The sequence below is a fragment of the Cariama cristata genome, unplaced genomic scaffold (genome assembly GCF_000690535.1).
Source record: "Cariama cristata isolate BGI_N322 unplaced genomic scaffold, ASM69053v1 scaffold19153, whole genome shotgun sequence".
In the NCBI taxonomy this organism is placed as follows: Eukaryota; Metazoa; Chordata; class Aves; order Cariamiformes; family Cariamidae; genus Cariama; species Cariama cristata.
This window is the reverse complement of record NW_009609164.1, coordinates 23111-40010: the sequence shown is the minus strand read 5'-3', so window position 1 is coordinate 40010 and position 16900 is coordinate 23111. Positions and strand designations below refer to the sequence as shown.

Sequence of the window (16900 nt, the reverse complement as noted above, 5' to 3'; positions counted from 1 at the left end):
ATCAGTTATTTTTCATGCTCCCTAGTTAATCAAATTCAGCCTTCACTGAATCTACGTTTGTTAGTGCTGACAGTCACGCAGAACTTGTCTTCAACAATTAATATAGACAAAGACACTGCAAAAATGTAACAAGGGGAAAAAATACTGCATTTGAATGTAAGGTGGGTTTTTGGAAAAGGTTGTTCATTTTTATGATTCTTTTTAGTTTACTGTTGCTGGTCCTCCTTTCATTATCCCATGGGTCAGTGTTAATATTCAAGATCCATGTTATACACTTTGTGGTATAATTAAAGTCACTACTTAACTGGAAAGCCTAGCACTAGACAAAAGGGAATCAATAACATATCTAACAGGAAAAGCCAGAGAAAACTTCTATTGAATATCAGAATTAACTGTGACATATTGCCACATGTCTGGCACTGCTACTATGGAGACACCACAGAGTCCAGCTCATGGGGAGTTTCTGCTTAGGAGCCATGTCCTGCAAAAACCTTTGGTACTCTCTACCCATACGACTGGGGCCACCAATCCCTATGCACAACAAAGCAGAAGGCAGAGTATTAAGCATAGTGCAACTTGGGCAATCTCATGGTCATGCCCTACTGCTGTTGATCAAGCAAAATCAGTCAGAACCTTCCTGATAATGGCCTCAAAAAGTGGTTGTAAAACTTCTCAGTATTTTTTTATTATTATTGGGAAATACAGTCACAGTGTTGATCTGTCCCTCAGTCAGTCTTCTCATTGAAGCAATTTAACATTGTATAACCAATTAAATATTCAAAGACCTAATGGTGACCTGGGATTTTGGAGACAAAGGTTTGAGCCCACATTCCAATTAATATATCATTATTTATGCAAAGTGAGCAGAGCTTCAGCAGAGGTTGGGAGAATCATAGAATCATTTAGGTTGGAAAGGACCTTTAAGATCATTGCGTCCAACCATAAACCTAGCATGGCCAAGACCGCCACTAAACCATGTCTTTTAAACACCTCCAGGAACGGTGACTCTACCACTTCCCTGGGCAGCCTGTTCCAATGCTTGACAACCTCTTTGGTGAAGAAATTTTTCCTAATATCCAATCTAAACCTCACCTTGTGCAACTTGAGGCCGTTTCCTCTTGTCCTAATGCTTGTTACTTGTGACAAGAGACCAGCCAGTTTTTTACCCAGCAAAGAGCATGCCCATTCAAGCCATAAGCAGTTTCTCCAGGAGAATGCTGTGGGAAACGGCATTCTCGGAAGACGTACAGTAGCTTCATAAACAGGGTCAAGTAAGAACTACAGGTCTCAGTGACAACTACAGAGGTACAGTACAAATACAGAGCACTGGGGTATAAAGCACAGGGGCTGGCTGGCAGTACCTATGATTCACAGGGAGTTTCCTTTCCCAGCCAAAGGAGCAGGTGATTTTTCCTCTCCTTTGAGGGCTTTACACAGTTCCAGTCTGAGCCCTTTACAGCCAAATAGGAAATGCTTCCCAAAATGCAGTGATAAGGCTTTGGCATAAACTGAGATACACAAATAAGCACAACTGGCCCAGAGGCAGCAGTATAAGCAAATTTAGCTTGTCAACTGCTATCCCAAATGAACTGAGTTAGAATTACAACACTAAACACTGTGCAGTAGCTGGTCAGAGCCCAGCTTTCTGCAGAAGAAGCAGCAGAGAGATTTACTCAGTCCACACCAGTTCCTTCTGCTCTTGGGCAAGATGGAAAGTCAGGTCAAACTTGGGTACATCTCTATGAAGCTGTATCACCAACTGTGCATACAGATAATGTGTGCACAAAGGTGTCTGTGCTATTTGTAGGGGATTCAGAGCCCAAGGAAAATGTCCAGCCTGCGTAACTTGGCAAAGCTGGTTGAGATCTATATAAAGTCCCAGAGCACATGTATGCACATGTCCCCTTTGCACTGTTCAAATTCCACATCTGGACATTGATTTGGGATCTAATTAAAACACTTCAGTTGGTTTCATCTCTTATTCAATTTCCCTCCAATAAACAATCCCAATCTGTTGCCCAGAGGTAACTTTGTCTGCTTCATTTTCTATCTCTGTTTTTCCTTCTCTCTGCTTCAACTTACGTCATACATGCAATCAGAGTGGCCAAAATGTGTTTTTCAGAATTTTAGCATGGTTCTTTAGATTTATTGAGAGTGGGTGCAAAAAAAGAAGTCAAAAAGTTTCCTATTAAAAAATAAGCCTAATGAAAATCAAAATATTGTCCCTGTACTGTGATTGTGAAACACTGTCAGCTGAAAAAAGGAAATGCTTAATTTTAACTAATGTTTCAATTTACTGTGACCTTACATTAATCTGAAAGTATTGGTAGAAGCCAGTGATACAAAATTCATTATTTTAAAACTGATTTTTTTCATGGGAAACTAAATGTTTCATTGGTCTAAACATTTTGTTTAAATAATCATTTCACAGATGTTCAGCCTCACACAAAATATTTTTCAGTGGTGGTTTTTTTTCAGTTGTCATTTTCTGCTCATCAGAAATTCTGACTCCTGAAAAGCTCTGGATCTGCTCCAGTTCAAATATTCCTTGCAAAGGGGCCCATTACGTTGCACTCTGGTTAACCTGGGAAGAATCCTAAGGGTCTGTCTTAATTTGGAGATTCTTGTGTCACTTTTCTAAGCAGTGCAAAGAACACCCAGCATCCCCAGAGGATTTGAAAAGTGGGTCACGAGGCAGAGCAAGCTGCAGAGGTGGAGAAAATCAAATAATACCAGGTTTAGCCCTCTCCAATCTACTCATGCAAAAGCTGATGCTCTTTGAAAGCCATCTGCCTTCCTGCCTTGTCCCTGCAAGGACATCCAACACAGACGGGCAGAGGAGCTGCCTGCTCCGACAGCCTCGGGAAGGGGCCGTTTTACCAGACCACTTATCATCCTCTCATGATAGAGAGCTTGCAAACACCTATATGATTTGGCTCAAGAGAGCTGCTGATTGATGGCTCAAATATCAGTGAGTCCACAGAGCTCTACTGCCAAAAGAAAGGATCAAAATTAAAGGTGAACATTCTGCATTCTCAAAAGGCTTGAGCTCACTGGCCACTGAAGGAGAATCTCCTACAGAAAGGTTGTTTTCTAGCTACTGGCCTCACACTGGCTACTGCTATTAAACCCTTGAATGAACAAATCAGAGGTCTATTTACCAAGTCTGTCCCCCTGATAGCACTATTTGATCAATTCCAGAATCCTTTTTGATAGGTAATTAAAAAAGCTTTTCCTTAGGTATAGAGTGGAATGAACCATTAATTACACTTCAGAGCCCTAGAGATGCAATAGCTTTGCTATTGTCAAATGTCTATAGCAAGCAATGAAAATGCTTGCCTCCATAAAAGAACTGAATAAATGAAAGTAATTTCCTCAAGACCGAGATTCCTCTGCTTTTTATGGCTAAAGACTTGAGTTGCCTCAGCATTAATAAGTTTGTTCTTTAGGGCTGAATTTTTTCAATACAAACATCCATGACCATAACACAAAGAAATATCTTCTTTGGCTGATAGAGCCAGCAGACTGGATCCTTGTATTAGTTATTATCGTTATCACTGAACTGCCACAATGCACTCGGCATCAAATTGCACAAAAAAAGATCAGTTAAATTAAAGATCCTCACCAAGCGGTGACAATTTTTTGTAAAAGCCCATTTAGCCATTATGGAAGCTCCAGGATCATATTAACTTTTCTCAAAAGTATCCATAATGTATCACAGCAAGTGTTTTTGACAAGTGCATGTGTGCATATGTGTGGACATGTCCTGCACGTAAAGAAACCTCAGAAGTTATTTAAGTTGCAAAGTCAAGTGATAGAAAGTTAGAAAATGCCAGATTTACAGGTGTTCCACCTGTTTAATTCAACCCCTTGCAATCCTGCATGTGCACCGGAAAGAACAGCGGAATTTATGTTACCGAGAGACAACGATTACATTTGAAAACATCTGGTTAACTGAGACTTCCCAGTTTTCCAGGATGCCACAGTGTAAAACAAACAGCTTTTGTAAGTTTGGAGGCCTTTCCCCCACCTTTGAATGAAATTCCCTAAGGTTTTGACTTTTTTTTGCATTCTTCATCTTTGATAAAGTCAAAAGCTACTGTCATATGGGGCTGTAGCACCTCTGTCTTCATGCATGATTGGGAAGGATTGAGTCTGACCCTTTGTTACTGGAGCACAGACTTATATTTTGTGCTACAGCTGATAGCAGTGAAGGCTGTTATTCCCCCAAAAGGGCAGATGGATGGCTGCTGCCATTCCTGAAGCCTATTGCAGCAATATAGCATATCCCAGCTAAACCTGTTCTCTTTCTCTACTCTCAGTACCCCTAACAAACTAAGCCATTTGAAGACTAATGACTATGCAGGGGTTTAGGTGGCTGACTCTGGGCACTTCTGTTTGAAAGTGCAGGATGTCTATCAAAATCTCAGTTGCTCCAGATCTATTTTTGACTATTCAGTCAAACTTCGGCCCTTTGACATTATGCTAAGAAATACATGTAACACAGCCCAGCAGATTTAACAGCGTTCCCATGGGGGTAGGATTCAAAACTGTTCTAAATCTACACATATTAGTAGAGATGATTGATACAAATACACATGCTCCTGCTTTCCTGTGCGTATACATAAGGATCATTGGCCAACACGGGATTTATCTCCACTAAGTACTCGGGTTTATGTGATCACAACACCCATTGTGAATATGGAATAACACAAATGGAAATTAATCCAATAATATTGCACTATTAAATAACACTTCTCCCAGAGAATTGCAGAGCAAGCTCTAGCTTAGCTGTGTGTTTCCAAGGGGAAAATAACCTGTTCCTTACAAGAGACGCTTCTCTTTCTTCCATTATACAGAGAAAATAGGGTCTGTTAGTGAGGGCTACAAAGTCCTGCTAACACTTTACTGCTTGGAAGAGAAATCAGGACATTAAACATCCTGAGCTCTCTGCAACATATTTTCCATGGTGATATAGCCTTTGAAAAACTTCAGGTATTGATAATATTTATATATCTCTGATACTGAGAAGAAAAAGCAGAGACGTTTATTACAGCACATTAGGATCAAACTATAAATTTGTAATTACTGTGTGAATTGCAATCACAAATTATTTACTGTCATTGCTTTGATTTAGCACACAAACACAACGTGGACAAACTCTGCTGCTGTCTCCTGTACTGACTTAGTGATTCCTATCTTAAAGAAAAGGCTTCTGAGTTAAAAGGAGTATTTGCACTGGCAGTAGCAGGTAGGAAAGCAGAACACAATGTCAGTCTATGGGAAAAGCACCTCAAGAGCAGGACTACCCACCCAGGCTTGCAGGCTTTACTGCAGTGGAAGGACATGGAGGTGATTCCAATTTAGGAGCCTTCATGGTCACGCTGTCTGACTGAACACCTCTTTAGTGTAATGTATTTTTTTAATTTGCTGTGTGGGGATGAGAATATCTCTTGAAAAGCAATTAAATTGCTGAATGTTTACTGAAGCTATGCTTGTAGATGGAACAAAAGGCCTTATTCTACCAGAATAAGATACTGGATAACAATAAGGGGCGAGTTCAAAGATAAAATTAACTAAAAGAAAATATTTCTGATCAAATGTCTTTTAAAAGAAGACTAAGCCTGGAATATTACAAGTCCCACATTTGCATAGCAAAATCATGTTTACTTACATAAACTGTGTCTATGCAATGCTGACTTGAGTATGAATTCTCCTAGTTCATATCTTTAATACCTAATGCTGTGTGCAAATATGTATATCTCAACATTTTAAATGGAAGCCAGAATGAGGAGAAAGCATGGTTTAATACTTTGGGAATGCAAATCCAGGTAAGTGGTTTTATTCATAGACTGGGAACTTTTTACATGGCCTTGGACATTAATTCTATCTTGCTTCTCAATTTAAAAATTAAAAGTCCTCCCTTTTTAAAAATGAAAAGTTCTGGGAATGACATGAATTTAAATCACAAGCAGACTAGAAGGTTTCAGAAATGAGAGCTATTATCAAGAGACAGAGAGATGAGACCATTGGGTACGTCAGCATACAAAGTTGGACAAAACAAGAATGATTTTCCGAAAGCCTATCTCAAAGATCTGTAGGTTTAGTTCTCTCCAATATATAATTAGAGCAGAGTGTCTAAATCAAACAGAAAGTCAAGCTGAGCTTTGCCTTATGGCTATAATGCACAACTATCACCTGTTAGGTAAGCAGATGTGGTACTACATGGTGCGTAAGAAGAGGTTGATAAGGTAGGGAGTGAAAACTGCCTCTTGGCACTATAGTGAGAGCTCCGAAGAAAGACTGTATGTGAGCAGCTGTGCATTTCAAGGGGACAAAGACAAAAAATGCTGCTCATGAGAACAGCAGAAATTTCTCACAGAAAATGGCAATCAAATGGCAGCCAAAGCTCCCTTGACAGAATCATAAAATGGTTTGGTTGGAAGGGACCTTGAACACTTCCAGGGATGGGGCATCCACAGCTTCTCTGGGCAACCTGTGCCAGTGACTTACCATCCTCACAGGGAAGAATTTCTTCCTGGTATCTAACCTAAATCTATCCTCTTCCAGTTTAAAGCCATTGCCCCTTGTCCATCGCTACACGTCCTTGTAAAAAGTCCCTCCCCAGCTTTCTTGTTGGCCCCTTTAGGTACTGGAAGGCTGCTCTAAGATCTGCCTGGGGCCTTCTCTTCTTCAGGCTGAACAATCCCAACTCTCTCATCCTGTCCCTCATAGGAGAGGTGCTCCAGTCCTCGGATCATCTTCGTGGCCTCCTCTGGACTCGCTCCAACAGGTCCATATCCCTCTGGTGTTGGGGGCCCCAGAGCTGAAGGCAATACTGCAGGGGGGGGCTCATGACAGGAGAGCCGAGGGGCAGAATCCTCTCCCTCGATCTGCTGGTCACACTGCTTTGGATGGAGCCCAGGATACAGTTCAGTTTCTAGGCTGCCAGCCCACATTGATGGGTCATGTTGAGCTTCTCATCAACCAACACCCCCAAGTCCTTCTCCTCAGGGCTGCTCTCAGTTCATACAAGTGGATAAAACTCTTCATATACTAAGAGCTTCTACCTTCTCCAAACTTTCACTCATTTTTCATAACAAATTCAATCTGAAGGGTTTTCCTGTGACTCATAAGTATCTAGAGACAAGTGTTCCAATTCCAGCATCTAGACCTAACTAGAACCACCTCAAAAGTGTCAAAACACCCCAAGGAAGGTAGTGCTCCCAATAACTCAGACAATTAATCATGCAGCATGGCCTTATGAGATACTCAAAATGACCATGTCAAAAAGCTTATCTGAATGACTCATCAAAGCTTCCAAGTAAAACTGTGGAAGAATATAATCTGAAGTGAAACATCACTGCATTGCAAATGCTCTCATGCTTCTGACAGCTGCTGAGCTAGATTCAAGCTCTGCAACATTTGCTTTTGTATTTCCTAGTAGAGCTTTCTCATTTATTATCCACTTGACCGCAGCAGCTAATAACAGGCCAGGTCAAACCTCACTGACTTTTGAAAAACTTCACACTGATTTTAAGGGTCTTTGGACCAGATCTGATTCACAATTCAAATATTTGCAGAACTACAGACTACTTTTTCCCCAGAATAATTCCATGATGGATTTTTATGATACATCAAGAAAGATGGAGAGATGAGACCATTGGGCAACTCAGTATGCTTGCATCAAATATGATATCAAAGCAGTAAATTTTTTTCTCTTTGCCACTTCTTTTATCTAGGTTTTCTGTTGTATAGCAAGTGTCTGAGAAAACAAATGCTGAGTCAATACTTCTGAGATTAGATTAATATGTAACACAGCTAATGAAATTTGTAGTTAAGCTGAAGTTCTGTTTTGCTGGATTTTGTTTTTGGCAGCTTGAACTGCCTAAAATCCTAATTCAATTGCAATCTACTCACAGAGCACAGCTGTTTTGCTTGGCTAAACTTTTCTTGCCACTTAATAAGATACTTTTTTATTTAACTTTCAGTTCTGCCTAGGAGCCCCAGTGGGTCTTTTAAAACAGAAGATTATTATTAGAAATTAATTAAGTATTCTTTTCAATTCTGTCTCCTGAGAGTAGCTAGGCATTGCTGCTGATCTCCTCTGTATTAAGACATTACTGACTGTCATTCATAGGATGACAGTGCAGATGTCTCATCTGGAAGATACATAACTCCATAAATATGAAAGATTTGAAAGACATTTAATATGAAACATAATAAATCAGTACAAATATTAAACATATAATTGCAATGTCAAACATAGCACAGGCATGTGAAGACTATAACACTAGAATGAAAATAAACACACATTCCAAAGGAAAAAAAAAATCTTATTGCAATTATAGGACCCTGATGGATTACACTTAGTTCACGTTTCAGCACATTGTAAACCCCAACTAAACAATCCTAAGAACATAAAATGCAATTAAAGAAAAGGCAGCTGATTTGATAGTTTTGGGGTTTTTTTAAGTGGCCAGTGTCTACAAAGTGTTTGTTGTTCCATTGCACGTGGCTACAAGAAGCACAGACTAAGGTTCCCACCCCTGACAGTGGGCTCAGCTAGCGCTTCCTGGCTTTTTCTAAGTGAGTCAAACCCAATAAGCACCAATACGCTGATGTAGTTTGTATTAATGCATTACTCACAGAATTAGCTACACATTTAACATGGCACTTCATGCTTGAGATGGCAGTTGGTCTTTTTAACTTTCACTCAGCTCAAGACTATATGTATGAGTAACTGCTGTCATACTCTAACCAGGAAGGGATGTGAAGAGGAGAATGCCACCATGGGTCAACAGAACAACAATCAGCCACTTTCTCTTAATAATAATGTGGATTTCAACTTACTTTTTTGGTCTGTAGTCAGGGATGGACCTGTCCAGTGATATCCTGTCACTGAGTTGGGCATTGTAACCATATTCTTCATACTTAGTCTCTGATTCATGGCTATCGTCTCTCAGGGTAGCAGCCATTCCCCCCTGGCCCAAGCCTCCTGGACCTTCAACTAATCCCATAGGCTTTGCCAGACCTAAATGAAAGAGACAAAAAAAATCTGATTATACTACAAAGGAAATGGATCTAACCTCTTCTGTGACCACAGAATATTTTTAGGTAAACAAGACCTGAATTCCCATGAAACTCAGCTCTGAAACCCTCATGGGTTTGGGGAAATTATCCTCAGCTTTTCAAACCAGAGTCCGTATCAACAAATCTTGTAGTACCAGTGCATAATTATTAATGAGCAAACTATAAAGAATCAATTAGCAGCTTTCATGATTTCTCCTTTTTCCTGTATAAATCCCTGGAAACAGGAATCTTATTTCCAAACATTCCAAAATGCCTAATTATCCTCAAGATAATTAAGATAAATTTTCCTCAAAAAAATTGGCGGCCAGGCCCTTTCCCAGTATAGCCCATTATAGCTCCATTCTTTCAAAGGGAGATACGTTGACTTTCTACCATATGTAGATCTGTCAGTTTAACTCCATATTAACGTCAGTTCTGGAATAAGTGTTGGAGCTGACACATTTGCTTTGTGGTTCTAAGACCACCTGCAGCTCCTGAATTGTTCAGGTTTGGATCCCATGCTGGGAATATAGCTGTGCAACTGGTCACCAGCTGCTGCTGGGTAGGCAATACAGGGTAAATCTGATTTCACCATGTGAGTCAATAGATGGGTCATTTGGACTCAACTGCACACCTTGCCCAGTCTGTTCCCACAAAGATGTGCTAAAAAATATTAGGGAGCTGACACCCTCTCTCACCTGGGGATTACTCCAGATTTCCTCTGTCCTTCAGATCTCTGATGAACAAAATATGTAGATTATGTAAGATACTCAGCTCTATACAGTTTATAGTATCAGAAAGTTTGGACACACTTGAGCTAAAATGATTAGCCCTACTTGGTTAGTGCTAAGATACTAGCCAGTCAACAACGCATTTATAGGTGTCATTCACTGGTATATTACTGGACAACTCAAAAATACATGCAAAACCAAACTAAATTGACATTAAAAATGCCCATATGATCACACTGCCAAGAACCTCTTCCATGGCAACAGGCATTTAACTCGGTGCTGAATTCTCATAAATAAGGTCCTCAAATATTCTGTGTTTAATGTCAAAGCTTTCCTTTCCAAAAGGTTCACTATCAACAAATCATTATAAGCAAAAAAATTATTTATAATAGTCTTGGGGATAGGGATATCATACAGAAATGTGCAAATATCCTCCAAATTATTTACAACGCAGAGCAAAACAATTAGAGTTTGACCTGCTCAACATTTTTCAAATTAAGACTTTTTCAAGAGGAAAATGCCATTATTTCAATTAAACAATTAAAAACAGAAAGAAACTGTCAACATTTGCTAGTAACAAACACGCAAGGCAGTACAAAGCTGGGACTGGCTTCTCCAAGTCACAATAAGGTCTGGGACAGTTGAGTCCCTCATGAAGGAATGTTTTTTGCACCTCACTGCTAACACTGTTCTCACTTGTTATAGCTCCATCATCATCTCTGCTTAATTACAGGACAGAACAGAGAGACAGTGGTTCATTAGTGGTCTGAAAGAGCTAAGTTAGCATTTTCTACTGTAGTGCTTATGAGAAAATCCTGTGCTAAGGTTAAGTGCAAGACTACAAAGAGTCTGAACATAAAAGGATTGAGTACCTGCAGTACTTGGGAATTTTGGTACTGAATTTCAGACATTGCCTACAAAAACACATACCTCATACTGCAATCAGCGATCCCAAGTCAGGACAGACCTTGCTTGTGTTTGTGTCTTTGATGTCTTCTTCATGTTCCTCATCATCATGCACTGAAATGCTCAACTGTCTCAGAATGAATCAAGAATCTTAGTAGGAGGGCAGAGGGCAGAAGAAGAAAAAAAGGATGCCCTACAGAAAAACATTCTTGGCATGGCCAAGCTTTTGAAAAATTCAGACAGCTGCAAGCATTCAAGCCTAGTGAGTTGTTGAAAAGAAGGGAAAACAAGAGGCTCAGACAGCCATGGTCTCATTATAGGTGTGGGGGTGGGAGGTGAACTCCAGGTCTCACTAGCAAGGGAGACTGAAGAGAGGCACGAGCAGAAACCCTACAGGCCACGCACTCATGAGGGGAAAGTAGAAAGATGAAGCTTCAAAACAGCATCTTTTTCTAGTGTATTGTATTACTGGGACACAGAGAGAAAAGACCAAAGCACGGAGCTATTGCAATTGATACTGATGCTTAATCAATAATGAATTTCTTCAAAGTTGTAAGTGAAACAAAATGCTAGGAAAAATGAAAGGTATGCTCAAGGCAAGGGAAAGGTAGACAGCTCCCTTCTTCAGTCAGTCAAACTGCTAAACTAGGATCTTGGACCACTTTTGATGACTTATCCGCTAACATCTGGTAATGCAAAACAGAACCCTTCTACTGTTTAATGACTACTCTTACTCCTATGTTGTCTTCTTCTCCCAAAGCAGTTTCCTTCAGTAAAGTATGGAACTAACCCAGAAGACAAGTAGGAAAATGCTCAATGTCCTGTCTCAAACCGTACAAGCAGAATGCAAGAAATCAGTTCAGCTGGACTGAGTTGAGCCCCAGCAGCATGGCAGAGAGCCTATTCCTGTGCATCATCTTTCTGCCAAAAAAAAAAAAAAAAAAAAAGAAAAAAGAATCACAAGGAGTTACGAGCACAAGCCACTAAAACCTAGAGAATTTGCACCTAATGCAAGAATTGCAAAAAAGTAAACTAAAGGTTTCCAAAGATTATTATAATTATTTCAAATATCTACAGAGTTTTCATTCATGTCTCATTATTCTTGAATTCATGAAACTGTCTTCAGGCATGTGCAAAAGCATTTACAAAGGTTTTGCATGCTTGTCTCAGCCACGCTGCTCCTCTGTGCAGAAGTAGAGGAGGTAAGAGTCTTTCTTGTGGTTTTAGGCTAGGCACACGAATCTCTGCCTAGCTGCATTTTCAGGTAAACGGAAAAACAGAGTTTTGTCTCTGCTGTCCAAACTTCTACCCAACAGGAGCTAGTTCATGAGTCAAAATTTCCTTTTGATTTATACTGGTAGTAATTCACTCAGAGGCAAATTCAAATCATAGTACTGTGTTGAATTGCTGCTTACTAACAGACATAACTGAGCATGCTGAGTCTGGACAGGACTTATGACACTGGTTGTTATTCTCTAATGCAGTCCTGACTGGTTCTATCTTAATGATTACAAATATTATTATGCCTACAGTTTGTTATTAATGTACAAACCCACTAAGAGTTGCTACTCTGAATAACATTAGCTCAACGTGATCTCTTGAAAAACAGTATTCTTGCCCCTAAAAACTGAACAGGTTTATTTCATATATCACAAACCACTCTTCTTTATTGCTCACACTTCTCTGCAGAAATGTACCTTATGAATCTTTCTTCCACTAAAACTGGTTCAAAAATGCCTGAGAACCTTCTATTCTTGCTTGCAGCAATCATCATAAAGCAACTGGGTTAGCATCAAGCGATCAACCTGCAGCTGTTATTATACTTCTGCATTCTGCAGGGACAGGGAGAAACTAGCACAACAGAAGCTCACAATTAGGAATTGATATAATCGTATCTCCAACTGGGTTATGCAAAGGAGGAAGCTGTAAGCAAAAAATGAAATATCATGATATTTGGGGTATTTAAGGAGGACTATTTTAATTTTCTAATGAAACAATTTTCTGCAAGAAAAGTGGAGAATGAGACAATCGTAGTTTCTGTTGAAACATGACTAAAACTCTTTAAGAGTTGCGTCGCAGTTAGTGATTTCAAACAACAGAAATTCTTTTACCTTACTAAGTGAAGCACTTCAATACATATTAAATATTTCTGAAAATATTTTAGGAATCTTCATTTTGAAGGAAATTGTAACGTTTGTCCCTTTTGTTCCAATTTAGGATGAGAGGCTATTTAGCACTTTGACCAGCTTTAGTATTTAATGTTACTTCCTTTGGAAAAATTAGAACAGAAGGGCCTAATTTTGCCATCCCTGGCCTGATAACTAGTCCTTGCTCAAGTAATCACAGAAATTGCATGTCTGAGACTTTAAATCCCTCCCCACCAAAAAGGAAAAACACAGTAGCCTAATCTTCCTGCATGATACAGTCTCAGACTTAAAAGAGACTAATAGCAAGCAGTGATGCTGCATGCCTCTGCTTTACTTGCCCAATATACGGCATCTTAAAGGGGGGGGCTCAGTTTCAGAGAAAAGTCAGCAATTCCCTCAAAAAAAAAAAAAGCGCAAGTAGGACTTATTAAAAGCATGTTAAATTAGGCACTTTAGAAGTTAAAGAATCCAGAAAACTAGACACTTCATAAAGCCTATGTCCTTGAAAAACTGCAATGTGGAAATTCATTTGCTGATTATTTGGAATCATCTGGGCTGCGTTCTGATGTTACATCAAAGCAAATTGTAGATGACTTCATTAAAGTTAACTGACCTGCTCTGATGAAAGGATCTCCAAGATGTGGCATGCTCATTTGACTTTAAGCAACAACTTAATTCCAGTAGTTGAAAACTTTATGCTATATGATCTTGCAGTTTACAGAACAAAACACTTGCATCTTTATGGCACAAGTAACAGAGGAATGAAACTTTCAACCCACAGGAAGCATCAAGCACTTTGCTATTTTTCTTATGAGAGAATTAGTTAGATAGCCTTGCAAACCATGCATAATAACAATTATTTCATATACTTTTTTTCCTAAATCTGATATTCTAGCTCTTCATGCAGCTAATCTGATCTTGTTCTAGGAAAGAGTCATCATATGTCTGACTTACCCTCAGAATATACTGCTGTGAGCTTTTTCCCCATTCATTACCCAAATTGTAGCCTACTCTGTCTGACAGTTATTATAGCAATGCAGTAACGTTGACCAATATAAAGCAGCAATTAAATAAATGATATCACATTATTCAAGAAAAGCCCTAAAGTGTCTCTAGAAGTTCTTAGGAACAATGTATATAGTATATTTTAAATATATATGTGAGTGTATGTTAAATGCAGCAATTGCAATGTTCTTCAATGCATGGTTGGTTAGCTAGATACAATATGTGTCACATAGGATAACATTTGCATAGCATTTTGCATCTCACCTGTTGCTTCAGCAAATGTCTACCCCACATAGATCTTTGCCCCACGGCTACCTAAGTCAAGATCTTAACTTGCTAATCCCCAAATCCACAGTTACCTGCATTGGTCAGCCTTTTGTGAAAAAACAGAAAAGGGCTGCCAATTCAGCAGCATCTTCTCAAAAAAAAAAAAAGGTCGGTCAAAAGCGATGGGATCGGGAGGCAGGCAATGGGAGACAGTGTTCTCCCAGGTTTGGCTGAAGCAGACGCCACTGGTGAACAAAACACACCTTTCAGCACATCCTCCAGGCCCTCATCCGAGGGGTGCCCATCAGTCTGGGACCACTGAGCAGAATCATCTCATCAGAGGCCTTCCAGCATGCCAAACATGGGAACAACACCTGGGAGGACACGGAGGAGCAGAATACTCTACAGCAGTGCTTCCACAGGATGCATAGGCAGGCTGCCTAAGACAGAGAGTCAGCAAAGAACAAGTTATTTGTGCCCTAGGGCTTGGGAGTTTTCTGCTCAGCAAAAACCCAAACAGCCTTCAGGGACAGCTCACAGGAAAATTCATTCCTATGGGTGTCGCCTACTGGAACAACAGGGAAAGGGATACATTTCTGGAAATATTGCTGCTCGGCAGAGAGACAGTTGCTATTGATTTTATATGCTGGGTGTTTAGGTCCTACAGTGATGGCAAGCAGTATAAAAGCTAAAAAAGACAGATAGAGAAGTGCTTTTAGTTCAGCTTCCAGCATATACCTGGGTTTTAACTAAGGCAGATCAGATGAGAGAACTTATCTGTTTTCTTCTTTTAAGCTCATTGCACGCTTCCAGATCTTCCTCTTATCTTTGAATTACTTACCTATGGCTCAAACTAGCACCCATTTCACCCATTTTTCCATGGTTTGTGAAGCCATTGTGGGCAGAGTCCAGTAGCATTGCTGATAGTGTAACCCTGTGGCTCATGTCACATCATGCTGCCAGCTCCGAAATGGTGATGGGCAGAGAGGGGAGAAATGGAACAACAGTATGATAATGCCCAGTGAGCTGCTATTTTTAAAGCTATCTTTTCTTCAAATTTTTAGACTAAAAAGATCTACAGCACATACACTCGGATCAGTCATAGCCAGTTCAATGCTGCAGATGACAATGAGGTCACAAATAATTAGTGTCTGTCATTCATTTCAAATTTATTGCTCTCACTGCAGAGATTTCTCTGTAAGACAGAAATTGCAGGGAGAATGGAGAGCAGAATGAACCAGTCTTAGTTTTTTAACCAGATTAATTACTCTGCAGGATGCATAATTTTCTAGGAAGAAAAAAGACCTTCTATTTTTCACCATAAACCCTGTGACGATGGGAAAATTACTGAAGAGGATTTACATGAGAAACTATGGCAAAGGCAAGGTCAAACTACATCTGTGATTATTTTACTGTTGGGTTTTTTTTATTTGCAACACAATTACAGGCAACTGTAAATCAGATGCAGCCAAGGTTCTCAGATATAATTAACCTTTTGACAATTCAAAATAAAAATAAGCAATTGAAAATAATTATACACCCACATTCACAATAGGATAGGTCTGTTCTTAGCCTTTTTCTGGCCTTCCTGCCATGTCTGACAAGGCCACCTCCCCTTCAGCAGCTGAGGCTCTGCTCCCACATCTCATCCCTCTTTCATCTGAAGTCTGCTCAGGTGGTACCAGGGATGTTGGGCACAATCACAAGGCCAGATCCATCACCAATGCCATCAGATTCGGTGAGCACCACCAGAACTGCTGCAAAATCTCTGAAATGTGCTTGCTGACCAGTCTCAGTCTTAGATTGAGAAGGTCTCCAAGGCCAAACTTCTGAGCTTTATCTACACTTAGACCATCTGCACTCTTGAATAACTACACAAAAGTATTCCAGTTCCCAGTACCTTAAAAGGAGGGAAAGAAACATTTCCTTCTAAAAAAACTGGCAGCCACCCAGCAGTTTTACCTGACTCCTGAAATACTTCTCTCTCTTAAACAGGAAACATAAAACTCTTCAGCAAGAGCTGTTTCCTTCCTTTTCCAATTCTGATTTCCCAGTTGAAAACATCCCTGCATACTTCGTAAGGCAATAAAAATCTTTAGATCCTAGTTAAACCAAGAAAAAAAAAAAAAAGAAAAAAATAATTCAGGGGCACTAGCAACTCTACATAGATTGGCAAAGCTGACTTTTAGTATTTCCAGTTACATTTTTTTGAAAGGAAAGAATCTAGGTAGGTTCAGTAACATAGCTAAAACAAGACTCAACTTACAACACTTTTTAAAGCTAGTTCTATACAAAACTATCCTTTTGGAAGCTGGTATTGAATTAGTTGCATTTAAAGAATCAGCCCTAATGCTTCCATCTTGAATTACCGTATCGTGCTAATTTTGTAACCTTGTTCTGTTGCAACTAAAACTTCAGATGAAGGTTACAGCCTCACTGACTGGCACATCTGTAGGCATGGAGGAAAAAATTGGTCTTCCTCCTTCAGGAGTTAAGAGTACCTGTTAGAGCAAAGCAGATGCACAAGAAAAGCAGCTGGGTGGAGGAGGAGGAAGAAAGAGCAATATGAGCAAGCTATTCAACACTAAGCAAAAGGTCTCAGCTCACAAGTTGTCTTGCTGTTTAAGGCTCCATTTTAGTGATCCCTAAAAATAACTAAGAGGAACAAGCTTTCCAAAATAACATGTTTACATCAGAGAAAGGCTCAATCGCATAAACAGCGCCTTGCCTCTCATACTCACCTAGCACAGCCCAGGGACACTCTGATCGGCT

General features: G+C 39.8%; 1 protein-coding gene across 1 annotated transcript in view; it reads right to left on the bottom strand.

The window, feature by feature from the left end:
* The window catches only part of LOC104159516 (polypeptide N-acetylgalactosaminyltransferase 9), a gene marked incomplete at both ends in the record, with an annotated part of 80548 nt that overhangs the window by 40542 nt on the left and 23106 nt on the right, over positions 1-16900 (bottom strand). Inside the window, one exon of the mRNA XM_009697448.1 lies at positions 8854-9034. Coding sequence (XP_009695750.1) covers positions 8854-9034 — 181 coding nt within the window. The remainder of the gene's footprint in view (positions 1-8853; positions 9035-16900) is intronic.